We start from the raw sequence: 13,758 nt of genomic DNA on the forward strand, positions 1-13,758 counted from the left end.
TGGCTGTGGTCATCTTGTCCCGGCTTTTAATTCAATCTTTGCCACGGCGGTGGAGAATGTTAAGAGACTGTATTCAGGATAACCAGGTCGTGTATCAATATTCCCATCTGCTCCTCTGACCCCCAGCAAGCTTATGTCTTGAGGAGATCCATTTTTCCCCCAGTAGAAAGTCAGGATCCTGCTTTCCTGACCACCAGGCTGCTTTGTTGTGACCCCTTGGCACCGGTGTTGAGATGGTTCCAGAGGTTCCCTGGGTTTCCAGGGGAGGGTGATGCATGTCAATGGTCTGAGCCAAGGAGACCTTGCCTGCCCATGTGGGCATGACTGGGTATCTGGGGTGTGAGAAGACAGAGGGAATCTATATGAGAGAGAGAGGAAGGGAGAGAGAGATGGAGAGAGAGGGGGGACGAGAGAGGGCGAGAAAGAGGGAGAGAGAGGGAGAGAAGGAGGGAGAGGGGGGAGAGGGAGAAGGAGAGGGAGAGAGGGGACAGAGGGAAAGGGAGAGGGGAGAGAAAGGGAGCCAGAGAGAGAGAAGGAGGGAGGGAGGGAGGGAAAGAAAGAAAGGGGGAGAGAGAAGGAGGGAGAGAGGGAGAGGGAGGGAGAGAGAGGGAGGGAGAGAGAGGGAAAGAAAGGGAGAGAGAAAGAGGGAAGAAGAGAGGGAAGGAGAGAGGGAAAGAGAGGAAGAGGGAAGGAGAGAGGTGGAGAGAGAGGGAGAGAGAGGGGAGAGAGAGGGAAAAAGGGAGAGAGAGGAGGGAGGGAGAGGGAGAGAGAGAGACGGAGAGAGGAAAACAAAGGCAGAAACTTGACCTTCACAGTGGAAGTAGGAGAATTGTGGATCACTTTTCTGTCTCAAAACCCCACTGCAATATCCCCCAGGAGTCAAGCCAACCCCAAGGAAAATAGAGACGCCATCTCTTGGGCCCCCTCTGGTTGGGTTAGGGGTAGGGTTAGGGTTAGTTAGGGTTAGAGAAGGAGGGAGAGAGAGAGGGAGGAAGAAGGGGAGAGGGAGAGAGGCAGAAATGGTGCCCACTGTGGAGGGGCTTGGTCTCTCTGGTGCTGTCTTCAGCTAGCATGGGAGCTAGCAAGGAGTTTCCTTGGGATGAACAAGGTGTGTGTGGTGGGGAGGTTCTTGTGTCCGGGGATCCAGTAGTTTAGCGACCACTTCCTCTCCAGGACCGTGTTTCAAAATAGTCAGGCTGCTGTGTCATTAAGAAGAAAATAAAAAGCCAGCCCGCTTCATCTATATAAGGTTTTTTCCTTCCCCAAAGGCTGCACTTGAGTTTCTTGTTTGTTAGACTTTATTTTTAAATTCACCCATGGTCTCATCAGAGAAAATTTCTTTTTTTTTTTTTTGTCTCTCTATTTTTGGGGGGAGGGGGGTCACATCCGGCAATGCACAGGGGTTACTCCTGGCTCTGCACTTAGGAATTACCCCTGGCAGTGCTCAGGGGTATCACTCCAGCCCCTCATCAGAGAAAATTTCTGCCCCTGATTTTCTAAGCCAACTCCAGGCAAAAACCTGAGTCTCCAGATGCAGCCCCCAATTCAAATCTGTGTTGTCATTGAGAGTGCATGGGAGAATGGTGTGTGTGTGTGTGTGTGTGTGTGTGTGTGTATGTGTGTGTGTTTATAGGTCTCTCTTCCTAGCTAAATGATGCTCCAAAACCGTTCCTGGAGCTGAAATGGCATAGAGCAAAAACACACTTGCTGGGGGCTGGAGCAATAGCACAGTGGGTAAGGCGTTTGCCTTGCACGCAGCCAACCCAGGTTCGATTCCCAGCATCCCATATGGTCTCCTGATCACTGCCAGGGGTAATTCCTGAGTACAGAGCCAGGAGTAACCCCTGAGCACCGCTGGGTATGACCCCAGAAAGCAAAAAAAAAAAAAAAAAAAAAAGAACAAGCAAAAAAAAACCCACTTGCTGTGAATTCATATGGAAATAGATTTGAGCTTTCTCAGACCCCAAAAACGAGCCTCCCAGACCCCACCTAGCTCCTGCAACCATATGGCCCAGACAGAATCAGGAAGGACTGTCAAACAGAAGGCCTTGTGGCCCATTGCTCGTGGGGAAAGAGCACTGGAGAAGGAGTCACAAGGTCACTCCAGCCGCTTGAACCCCTGAGAAAACACTCTTGATACTTTTCACCCCTGGTCCTCAGTGGGGAAATCCTCTTCAGATTTCTCTCCTAGCACAAACAGGCACAGGCCAGGTAGCAGAGCCAGACAGCCCCAGGTGGAACTGTTTCAACAGAGGGTGAATCCGTGAATGTGTCCACTTTTCCCATGAGGGGCAGTGGGGAGTTCTGGCCGAGGGTCCCAGCTCCCTGATTTTAACACTTGGCAGAAAGTGGGGTGCTGGACTGGAGACCCATCACCCCCCACTCCCCGCGAGGAATGAGGAACAGTGGGCCTATCTCCTCTCTCCCCGGGAGACTTTGCAAGGACAGCCTGTTGGGGGCCCCTCATTTGCCTTTCCTTTCTGACACACAAGTGGCCAATTCTGAGAGCAATCGAGCCGTGCTCGAAAAAATGTCAAGTGCCTTTGGAAACGCCCTCAGCTCGCTGTCACCCAAGTCCTGCACTCAGCTATTTCCTGGGCCGACTGCTGAGAAGTTCAGTGAAGGCATCTTAGGGGATCCAGTGAGACCTCCAGGGGGTGGGGGAAGGGAGAGGCCGAGCCCCCAAGGGGGCAAAGCTGTCTCCTAGCCCATTCAGCGGTCACATCAGGAGAAGTTCCCTCACCCTTCAGAATCCTGCCCCTGGCCATCTTGACCCCTGCTCCCTGCAGGTCTGGGGGACCAGAGTTGCCCATGATCTGCCCTGCGATTCTGGAAATATCCAAGTAGATAGCACCATGGGAAGAATCTTCATATACTCTGAGAACGGCCTCCACCGGCTCGCAACATTCACAGTCATGGTTGTGGCAAGAGTTTGGAGATTGACCCTCCATTGGGTGTTGGGCGTTGGGCATTGGCGTTGGGCGTCAGTGGTGTAACATTCCTCTCTCCTGCTAAAGCCTCTGTACGTCTCGTCAGTGGGAGATACGCTGCTATTCCGGTCCCATCAAGGAGCTCTTCCACCCTCTAGGGTGTGTCTGAAAGTCAGGCTCACTGGAAAGGCCCCCAAGAAGTGAAGGTGGAGTTTCTTCTCGCTAGACTCCCCTTAAGAGCTTCTTTCTCTGGGACTGGGGCTTTAGTACAGTGGGGAGGGCATTTGCCTTGCACGTGGCCAACCCAGGTTCGATTTCCAGCATCCCATATGGTCCCCTGAGCACTTCCAGGGGTAATTCCTGAGTGCATGACCCAGGAGTAACCCCTGTGCATTGCCGAGTGTGACCCAAAAAGGAAAAAAAAGAGCTTCTTTCCTTATTTTCTTTCTAATCCCCACAACTCATGCCTAGATGGACCCTAGGAGCCCTTTTTCTTTATCTAAAGCAGGGATTTGGGGGACCCATTATGAAGATCACATCTTTAGAAACCTTCATTTCTGAGGCTGTGGACAATGGAGGGGGCACTTCCCTTGCTTGGGGCTTACCTGGATTTGATCCCCAAATCTCATATGCCCCTTGGCCCTGTTGAGCACTGCCAGGAGTGATTCCTGAGTGCAGAGCCCGGAGTAAGCCCTGAGCCATGCTGGGTGTGGCCCAAACTGCCTTCCCTTCCCCCCCCAAAAAAAATACATAGAATCCTTCATTTCTTAATTGCTTACTAAAGTTACTCTTCAGCTTTCCTAATTTCTGAATATACCTGGATATAGTATAGTATACTACTATATATAGTATAGTACTAATAGTATACTACTAGTAATCGTATACTACTATACTAGTAGTAGTATAATATACTACTATACTAGTACATTACTAGTAATAGTATACTGCTGGGGCTGGAGCGATAGCACAGCGGTAGGGCGTTTGCCTTGCACACAGCCAACATGGCCGACCCGAGTTCGATTCCTCCACCCCTCTCGGAGAGCCCGGCAAGCTACCGAGAGTATCTCGCCCGCACGGCAGAGCCTGGCAAGCTCCCCGTGACGTATTCGATATGCCAGACACAGTAACAACAAAGTCTCCAATGGAGACGCTACTGGGCCCGCTCGAGCAAATCGACAAACAACGGGAGGGCCTTTACCTTTTTAGTATACTGCTATAATACTAGTAGTAAGTGTAGTAGTACTAGTGCTACTACTTGGTAGTAAAGGTAAAGGTAAAGGTAAAGGCCCTCCCGTTGATCGTCGATTTGCTCGAGCGGGCCCAGTAATGTCTCCATTGGAGACTTTGTTGTTACTGTGTCTGGCATATCGAATACGTCACGGGGAGCTTGCCAGGCTCTGCTGTGCGGGCGAGATACTCTTGGTAGCTTGCCAGGCTCTCCGAGAGGGGTGGACTTGGTAGTAGGTGGGGACTTTTGCAGTATGGTTTCCAGGGTAGGTCATTGGAAGGTGAGAAGGAGCTAGCTGGCTTTGGGCGGGAAGCTGGGGAAAGTCACTGCAGAAAAAAAGACTATCCGTCATTCCCAAGGTCACGAGACATGAACAGGCTCGTCAAGGAGAGATGCGTCCTTTGGTGCCATTGAAGCGAAAGCTCCCGGGATGGTTGGGGTGTGGCTGGGAAGAGTCTGTTTCAAAATGTGGGTTTCTGCTCAGAGACAGCCGGTGTAGCATGAATTGAAAACCCGGGCTCAGAGGTGGTGAGAGGACTCGGATGGCTGGTCCCACCTGCTGGGACATATGTGAGCCCGGGTCTGAGGCCTGGCACCCTGTGGTCCCCCTTAGCACTGACTGGAGCAAACCCCACCCAAGTCCCCAAGAATTGCCAGATGTAACCGACCTCCCAGAATACACAAAAATTAAGGGATGATGTTTTGTTTATTTGTTTGGGGGACACACCTGCCTGTGTTCAGGGTTTACTCCTGCCTCTGCCCTCAGAAATCACTGCTGGTGGGGTTTGAGGAATCTTATAGGGTTCCAGGAATCAAACTGGGGTCAGCCACATGCCAGGCAAGTGCCTCCCCTGCTAAATTCTCTCTTCAGCCCCAGCCTTGCTCTAGTTTTAATCTCCTTGTCCTAGTTGGAAAAGCTGAGGAGACTTAGGGATGTTTTGTGACTTGTGCAGGGCTGGAGGCTGTCAGTGGTGTCCTTGCATTTACCATTCCAGGATTGGCACTGCCCCGGTGCCAGTCCAGGTGTGTCTTGCTCCAAAATGCATCTCTAGACCCCAGAGACATAGTATAGAAGGCAAAACACTTGCCTTGCATGCATCTGACCCTGGCTCAATTCCTGGTTGCTTCATAGGGAACCCCAAGCAACACTCAGGGTCACTACTGAGCACAGAGGTAGGAATAGCCTGGGAACACAACTGGGTGTGGCCCGGTCCCCCCTTCCCCATCTCCCAAAAATGTGCCTTTGAACTCTTCACCTACTGCCTCCTCTGTTATCTGGAGCATTCAAAGAGAGCTATTGGAGAAGAAAGCCAGCCTTAATCACGGAATCAAACCTCTTGACTTCCTCAGATCACAGCATATGCTTATAGGACAAATATAGCTTAAATATCAGTTGTTTATTTCCGTGTTAGCAATGCAAAATAATTCTTTAATCAGATCCTCATTTTCTAAAACGGTTGTCAGTCACAGGAGACTTCTTTGATCTTTGTCAAGGATCCAAATACCGTTCAAGGTTTTATCTGAAAAGAACCAGGTAGAACAACCTCAGCCTTGCCTCAGAATCCTGCTGGGAGAGTCAGCTGCCGCCCACCTTACACACACACACACACACAGAGGGGATTGGTGGTAAGGAATAGTGGGTAAAATAATTAAAGGACCAACCATGATCGTAGTACCCACTTTATAGAGTGGATGCAAGGTCTAGTTGGAATAAAATGCTGAGCCTGGTGGCTGACGTACTGTGACCCATATGTATAGGTGCTCCTCCCAAACACTCAAAGAGAAGGTAAAGTCCTATGTGTGTCTTTTTTGGAGTATTAAATGTGAAGCCAAGGAAAAGGATGAACAATGAGGAAACTTTGCCCATCCACCCATCCACCCATCCATCCATCCACCCATCCATCTATCCACCCATTCATCCATCCATTCACCCACCCATCCACCCACCCATCCACCCACCCATCCATCTATCCACCCATTCATCCATCCACCCATCCACCCATTCATCCATCCACCCATCCACCCATCCATCCATCCATCCATCCATCCATCTATCCACCCACCCATCCATCCACCCATTTACCCATTCACCCACCCATCCCCCCATTTACCAGGGGATTGAGTGATACTTTTTTTGTTCTTTTGCTTTTGGGGTGGGCTGGAGCGATAGCACAGTGGGTAAGGCATTTTCCTTGCATGTGGCCAACCGAAGTTCAATTCCTCCATCCCTCTTAGAGAGCCTGGCAAGCTACCAAGAGTATCTCACCCGCAGGGCAGAGCCTGGCAAGCTCCCCGTGGCATATTCGATATGCCAAAACAAGTCTCAGAGTGGAGACGTTACAGGTGCCCGCTCGAGCAAACCGATGAACAATGGGAGAACAGTGCGACAGTACTACAGTGCTTTTTGGGTCACACCCGGCAATGCTCAAGGGTTCCTCCTGGCCCTGCACTCCGGAATCACTCCTGGGCAGTGCTTTGGGGGACCCGATGGGATGCTGGGGATCGAACCAGGGTCACCCACATGCAAAGCAAACGCCCTACCCACTGTGCTATCGCTCCAGGGCCCCTCCTATCTTCATTTTTATCCCATCAATGAGAGCGATCGCTTCTTGCGGGTCCTGACTCTCCTTCCCGTCTCCTTCCTGCAGGCACTTTCTCTTTAAGACGTCCTCGGGCAGCACCCCGCTGTTCAGCAGCTCCTCTCCCGGCTACCCCTTGACCTCAGGGACCGTGTACACGCCCCCGCCGCGCCTGCTGCCCCGCAACACGTTCTCCCGCAAGGCCTTCAAGCTGAAGAAGCCGTCCAAGTACTGCAGCTGGAAGTGCGCCGCCCTGTCGGCCATCGCCGCTGCGCTCCTGCTGGCCATCCTGCTGGCCTACTTCATAGGTGAGTGGCCGCCGCGTGTCCCCTACCTGGCCCCCTCACAGGATGGGAAAATGCACCCAGGTGAGGCTGGAGCGATGGGGGGGGAGGGGCTGGGCTTTGCACGCAGCTGACCCAGGTTCCATCCCTGGCATCTCCTTAGGGTCCCCCCAAGCACCGCCAGGAGTGATTCCCAGTACAGAGCCAGGAGGGACCTCCCCTGACCCAGCATCACGGGGTGTGACCCATCTTGAGCCCTGCATCACAGAGGACCCCAGGTGTGAGTCCTCTGAATGAGTAACTGTAGCAAACAAACAACTGTAGCAATCAATTCTAGGGGCAGGAGAGCGATCACAATCCCCAGCATCCCTTTAGGGTCCCCCAAGACCGTCAGGAGTGATTCCTGAGGCAAAAGCCAGGAGGGACCCCTGAGCATCGTCGGGTGTGACCCATCTTGAGCCCTGCACCCCAGAGCACCCCCAGGTGTGAGTCCTCTGAATAACTGTAGCAAACAAACAAGAACCAATTCTAGGGGCAGGAGCGCTAGCACAGCGGGCAGGGAGCTGGCTTTGCACACGGCCAACCCGGGTTCAATTTCCAGCATCCCCTTAAACCCTCCCACCGAGTACCACCAGGAGTGATTCCTGAGTGCAGAGCCAAGTGGGACCCCTGAGCATTGCCCGGTGTTACCCAAAAAGTAAAAAAAAAAAAATGAAGAATGGGAATGATTTTTCCCCCCTGCCCCCTCCTGAAATCCATTTAAACCTGATGAGTTTCTCCTGTGTGATTCTAAACGCCATTTGTGGGGAGGGAAATTAAGCATCCTGATGGGATTCTTTTCTCGGCGATAAGCTGAAAACGGGTCCATCCCACACTCCCAAAGTAGCCTTCAGCTCTCTGTCTATCACCGGGTTGTTTGTTTGTTTTTAACTTGGTGCTCGGAAATACACACGCCACCCTTCTCTTGAGCCGTAAACCCTCACAGCAGAGGGAGAGAGGTCCGAGAATCTGGTAAAATGCCCAGTCTGTGGGGCTGGCGCGATAGCACAGTGGGTAGGGCATTTGCCTTGCACATGGCCAACCCGGGTTCAATTCCCAGCATCTCAAAGGGTCCCCTGAGCATCACCAGGAGTGATTCCTGAGTGCAGAGCCAGAAGTCACCCCTGAGCATCACCAAGTGTGACCCAAAAAGCCAAAAATAGATAAATAATGCCTAGTCCAAGCCCACCTCGCCAGCCTATTTCCAGAGCCGGGAAAAAATGGAAACAGGCCGAAAGGCTGGAGAAGCCCACACAGGCAGCCAGGGATGTGGGCAGAGGGTACCTGAGTATGGATCTGGTCCACGTCTCCTCACGCTCTATGCATCCCCAGAGTGCTGTGCTTTGCAGGATGGGGGTGGAGGGGAGGCGTGGTTTGACTGAGGTTTGCAGATTGGTGAAGTTGCGTCTGGGGTTAAATGCAGTGGTCCGCACTTTGGGGCTTGGGAGGTGGGTGTGCATCTGTGGGGGGCAGCCTGGTACCCCCGTGGAAAGACGCAGAGGCCCAAGCTGGAGTACCTAAGCCCTGAGCAGACACACACAGAGCTCACACTCCCACCCGGAGCCTCATTTCTCCAGCGCTGGCCACGTGCCTTGTGAGGGGCAGCTGGGCCCTGGGGGCCTTCCCGGCTGAGGCCAGGGGATATTTGATAAAGTTAATTTGAAACAATCAAGGATTTGGGCTGGGTTTCCAAGCATCTGTTCCAGCCCCTCTGCCTGCCAGCCCCTCTTTTGGGCTGGCCTCAAAGGAATCCTGTTTCTGCTAAAGCCCCTGGCATTTATAAGGGAAAAAAAAATTGGTAAGGGATGGGGAGATAGCAAGAAGGAATAAGTTAGTTGCTAGCCTGGCAGGCAGCCATCCTGATTTGTTTCTCTGCATCACCATACAGGATTGTCCTGAGCACTGAAGCAAGCTCCCCTCCAAAAAAAAAAAAAAAGGAAAATAAAAGTACAAAAGAACCCAAAACAGGACACCTGGATTCTGGGTTAGCCCTTCTTGTTTGACAAGTGGTGGTCCCAGTGCTGGTCCCAGATGGTTGCTGGAGATTTAGGCAGTTTGCTGTGTCCTGAAGGGGTAGGGGGTTGTTTGCAAGGCAGAAAGTTCAGGGCACAAAGGGCCCCTGGGCTCACTTCTGTGTCTACTGGCGCCTGGGTGAGCCCTGACATTGAAACAGAGGCCACACAACCTCTGCTGGTTCTAGCCCCAGCAACCAACCGCGTCCCCCCACCCACAGGAGAAAGAAAGAAATGGCCACGGCCTGATCCAACTTGAGAGTTGAAATGTGGATGGCTTGCTCCATCCAGACGGGAAAGCCTCCCCCAAGACCAGAAGTGTTTTCCCTGGGCGTGTGGCTCGTGAATGATGGCTTAGGAAATGGAGTTATCCCCCATCTGGAGTCCCACCCACCCCCCATCCCCCAGCAGTCTGGGGTCTCTCTGAGTGGTATCTCCCATGAGAACCCATTGCCTCCAATTCTGTCTGCTGGAGGAAAGGTTCCGCGCTGACTCTGGCAGATTGAAGAGCAGTTGTTGATGGCTCGGAATGACGGCTGGAGGGTTCAGGCAGCCCAGCCCAGGGGGTGGGAGGTGGGTACTGGGGGTACTCCCAAAAAGACTGCAAGCATGGACCAAGGTCACGACCTTGACGGCTGACCTTGACATCACAAACACACACACACACACACACACACACACACGAGAGCTCTTTTGCCCTATAGCCTTGCAGATTCATCCCGGTTGCCTAGTGATGGGCAGGTGATGGGTGATTGAGAGGCAAAAACTCTAAAGTACAGTGAGGATTAATTATTGTGTATAAATCACACCGGAGGTGAAAAGCAGTAGATCATTAATAACAATGCCTTGGGGACATACCAGGAGTGGCAAACACTGGGGAGTGTATTGTTACAGTGTGTCCCCCACCCACCCTCACCTATGGTTACCTATGGTAGAACCATCCTAAAGGACCCAGGAGCCAGGTGGAACCCACAGCCCCCAACCTGATTTATGGACATCAACCCTTCTGGGGCCCAGGTCCACCCTGGTCGTGTTGGGACCGCAGGTGACCGACAGGACAGGACTGAAACAAGAGCATCCACCCCAGGACGTTAGCGAACAGGCTCTGGGGCCAGCCAGCCCTGTGGCTGGACAAATAAGCCCAGGAAGCCTCTCGCTGTCCAGGTCAGTCGAGGGCAGACTTTCCAGAAATGAGCAACTTGCTGCCGGCAGGTCTGAGCTGTGACAAGTTCCTGCTTGTACCCAGAACTGTGGGCAGGGGTTACAGTGATGCTGTCCCCCAGGCAGTGGAGAGCAGGGGACACCAGGGGACACCGGCCTCCGTCTGCCAGCTCAGACACTCCTCTGTCTGTCCTTACTCGGCCTAGTCCCCCCCACCCCTCTCCTGGAGGGAACATGTTAGAGAGTGCTAGAATCCCCCTGGGTGTCTGCTGTACATGTCCACACAGGATGCTGGTTCTGACTTGGGGACATCAATTGTGTGACTGTGACTGGGAGCTTTGAGCTTGCCCGTTATCTGGCCGTCCCCTCTGAATCCTGCCACCTGTAGGTACTTTCTCCCCTAATTTATGCCCGTGAGCTGTGTTGTTTGTTATTTTCCTGGACGGCCGAATGGTGCCCAGTTTCAGACTTGCTATGTTTGTGGGGCTGGAAACGTCTCTATTGAAACCACCTGTGTGCGGTGATGACCTTTGAAACTGAGGCCCATCAGAACCAGAGCTGAGGAATCAAGTCACCTTTCCCTTTGATGAAGAACATTCTCTAAGAAAGTTTTGCATGCTTGAAGCTCTGGGCTTCTCTCTCTCTCTCTCTCTCTCTCTCTCTCTCTCTCTCTCTCTCTCTCTCTCTCTCTCTCTCTCTCACACACACACACACACACACTCCCCACCCCCCACCCCCAAAGCTCTGGGCTTCTTCCCTGACACACACACACACACCCCTCCCCCCAAATAACTTCTCTTGGATGAAAGCTTTTCCACCTTTTTTTAAAAAAAAATTATTGAATCCGTGAGATACAGTTACAAGGCTTTCATGATTGAGTTTCAGTCATATTGAACACCCATCCCTGCACTTTTCCATCTTAAACGTCCACTTTAAACATTTCCCCACCTCACCGAAGGAGTAGGTTACAGGAGAGCTTTACCACAAACACCTGTCTTCAATCATTTGTCGCTCCAGGCTATGCAAAACCATTCCCTGTTTTCGAAAAAGTTACTCCAGAGGACCTGGAGCAATACTAAAGTGGGTATGGTATTTGTCTTGCATGCAAACCACCCAGGTTTGATCCTTGCTATCCAATAGGGTCCCCTGAGCAACACCAGGAGTAATTCCCGAGTGCAGAGCCAGGAATAACCCCTGAGCACTGCCAGGTAGGACTCAAAAAGCAAAAAATAATTCATTTAAAAAAAATTACTTCATGGGGCCTGGGGCAATATCACAGCGGGGAGGGCATTTGCCTTGCACGCGCCCAACCCGGGTTTGATTCCCAGCATCCCATATGGTCCCCTGAGCACCGCCAGGGGCAATTCCTGAGTGTAGAGCCAGGAGTAACACCTGTGCATCGCCCGGTGTGACCCCCCCCCCCAAAAAAAGTAAAAAAATGACTTCATGACAGTGTCAGAGAGATGGTATAAGGGTTAAGGTGCTTGTCTTGCCTGTGACCGACCCCCCGTTTGATCCCTAGTCCCACGGGGTCCCTTGAACACAGCTGGGAGCAACCCCTGACCACAGAGCCAGGAATAACCCTTGAGCACTGCCAGGTGTGACCCAAACACAGTCCTTCCCCGATCCTCACTGCCCTGCCAAGCCATCATCACTACAACCAACAACAACAACAACACAACAAACAACAATCCAGTAGATCTAATTCTTTCTGTGTTGGGATTTCCCAGCAGGTTGTAACTGTATGCTGGTTTTTTGAACTGTTATGATCCCTTTCCTGTCCCCAGTTCAGGCACGTTAGATCTAGTCCCTCCCCCCGCCCCCCTCAAGGCACCCCAGTTCTTGTGAGGATAAAACCCTACAGAAGACAGTGGCTTGGTGACTCCTGGAGTCCTGGTAATCCTCTGCATTCTGCCAGGTGGGTCACTGTGTCTCAGGGTGAGATCATAGCCCCTGAGGTCAAACACAGCAGGGAACTGCAATGGAGCTTCTGTCCAAAACTTAACTCAGGCTAGGAAGAGTTGGGGGGGGGGGAGGGGATAGAGGGCGATGGGGATGTCAATCCCAGCTGGATTTCTAGCTCGTCACATCCCTGCCAAACTGAAATACATGGGAGAGAGGAGGGAAACACACCTTGCGTCTTCCCTGCTCACTGCAAGCAACCCAGGGCGTGCAGGAAATCCTGTGTTTTCCCTCTGCTGAGCCTCACTCTGCGTTCTGCCACTCTCTCGCTTTGATCCGGGAAGAAGGCAGGCCATCAACGTGTCAGGATGTTCAAAGTGCGGTAATTTGGGGCGCTTTCAGTGTTCTTTGGCAAACAATGAGAGATTATTTTCTGTGGGAGCTGCAAACCTAGCGTGTGTTGAAAGTTGCGGCATCTGAGAAATTGACGTGTTGAGACGGAACGTTGACGCGCCCTGCGTTCTCTGCTGCCGTGTTGTGTATTCCCATCTCTCTCTCTCTCAGAGCTCAGGAGCAGAGTTGGGGAGGGCGCCGGGGAGTGGGGGGCGGGGGGACAAAGAAGAAATGACAGAAGGTGACAGGCACGGTGCGGGGATGTCTCCTCCGAGGCCAGGGCTGAGGCTGACCTTCCCAGTCAGGGAGCAGGGGAAGAGCCACCAGGCCTCACAATTCCACCTGAATACCAGGTTCTTCCCTCATGTCCTGTGATGTACTGGGCTGAAGGTTAATAGTCTGGTGTCACCAGATCCAGCAAATGACACTTCTACTCTGCTCCTGGGCCCTGCAGACCTCTGAGCCACACCAAGAAAGGGACTCCCTTTCTTTCTGCATCCCCATGTGTTAGAAACTGACTATATATATATATATATATATATATATATAATATTTATCACGATCACGATCATCCTGTTGTTTGTCGATTGCCTCGAGCAGGCACCAGTAACATCTCCTTTGTCCTAGCCCTGAGATTTTAAAAAGTGCCATACTCAAGGCTCTTTCAGGGTTAGGAGAATGAGACCCATCATTGTTACTGGTATTTGGCATATTAGGTATCGCTGGAGCGATAGTACAGTGGGGAGGGCATTTGCCTTGCACGCGGCCGACCCAGGTTCAATTCCCAGTATCCCATAGGGTCCCCCAAGCACCGCCAGGAGTCATTCCTGAGTGCATGAGCCAGGAGGAACCCCCTGTGCATCGCCAGGTGTGACCCAAAAGAGGAAAAAAATAATATTTATATATAAATATTATATATATATTTACTACTTACAGATAATTTATTTTATATCTGTTCATTTTTCCCCAAAGAACTACATCCCATGTTTTCAGAATGAATTTTTGGTTTGCTTTGGCCCACACCGGTGGTTCTCTGGCTCAGTGCTCAGGGATCATTTCTGGTGGGCTCTGGGGACCATAAGAGGTGCGCTCTCTCGCTCTCTCTCTCTCTCTCTATATATATATATATATACACACACACACACATATATATGTGTGTGTTTATAGATGTATATATATAGATGTATGTATATATAGATAAATATACAGATATATTTGTCTCTTTGGGCC

The 13,758-nt window shown here is 51.7% G+C and overlaps 1 protein-coding gene across 1 annotated transcript in view; it reads left to right on the forward strand.

Annotated features, from left to right (window-relative positions):
* Positions 1 to 13,758, forward strand: part of LOC130041084 (teneurin-2-like) — a gene marked incomplete at its 3' end in the record, with an annotated part of 839,548 nt that overhangs the window by 761,526 nt on the left and 64,264 nt on the right. The window contains exon 5 of the mRNA XM_056133111.1: positions 6,807 to 7,045. Within this exon, the coding sequence (XP_055989086.1) occupies positions 6,807 to 7,045 (239 nt within the window). The remainder of the gene's footprint in view (positions 1 to 6,806; positions 7,046 to 13,758) is intronic.

Source organism: Sorex fumeus, unplaced genomic scaffold (genome assembly GCF_029834395.1).
Source record: "Sorex fumeus unplaced genomic scaffold, SorFum_2.1 ptg000097l, whole genome shotgun sequence".
Taxonomy (NCBI): Eukaryota; Metazoa; Chordata; class Mammalia; order Eulipotyphla; family Soricidae; genus Sorex; species Sorex fumeus.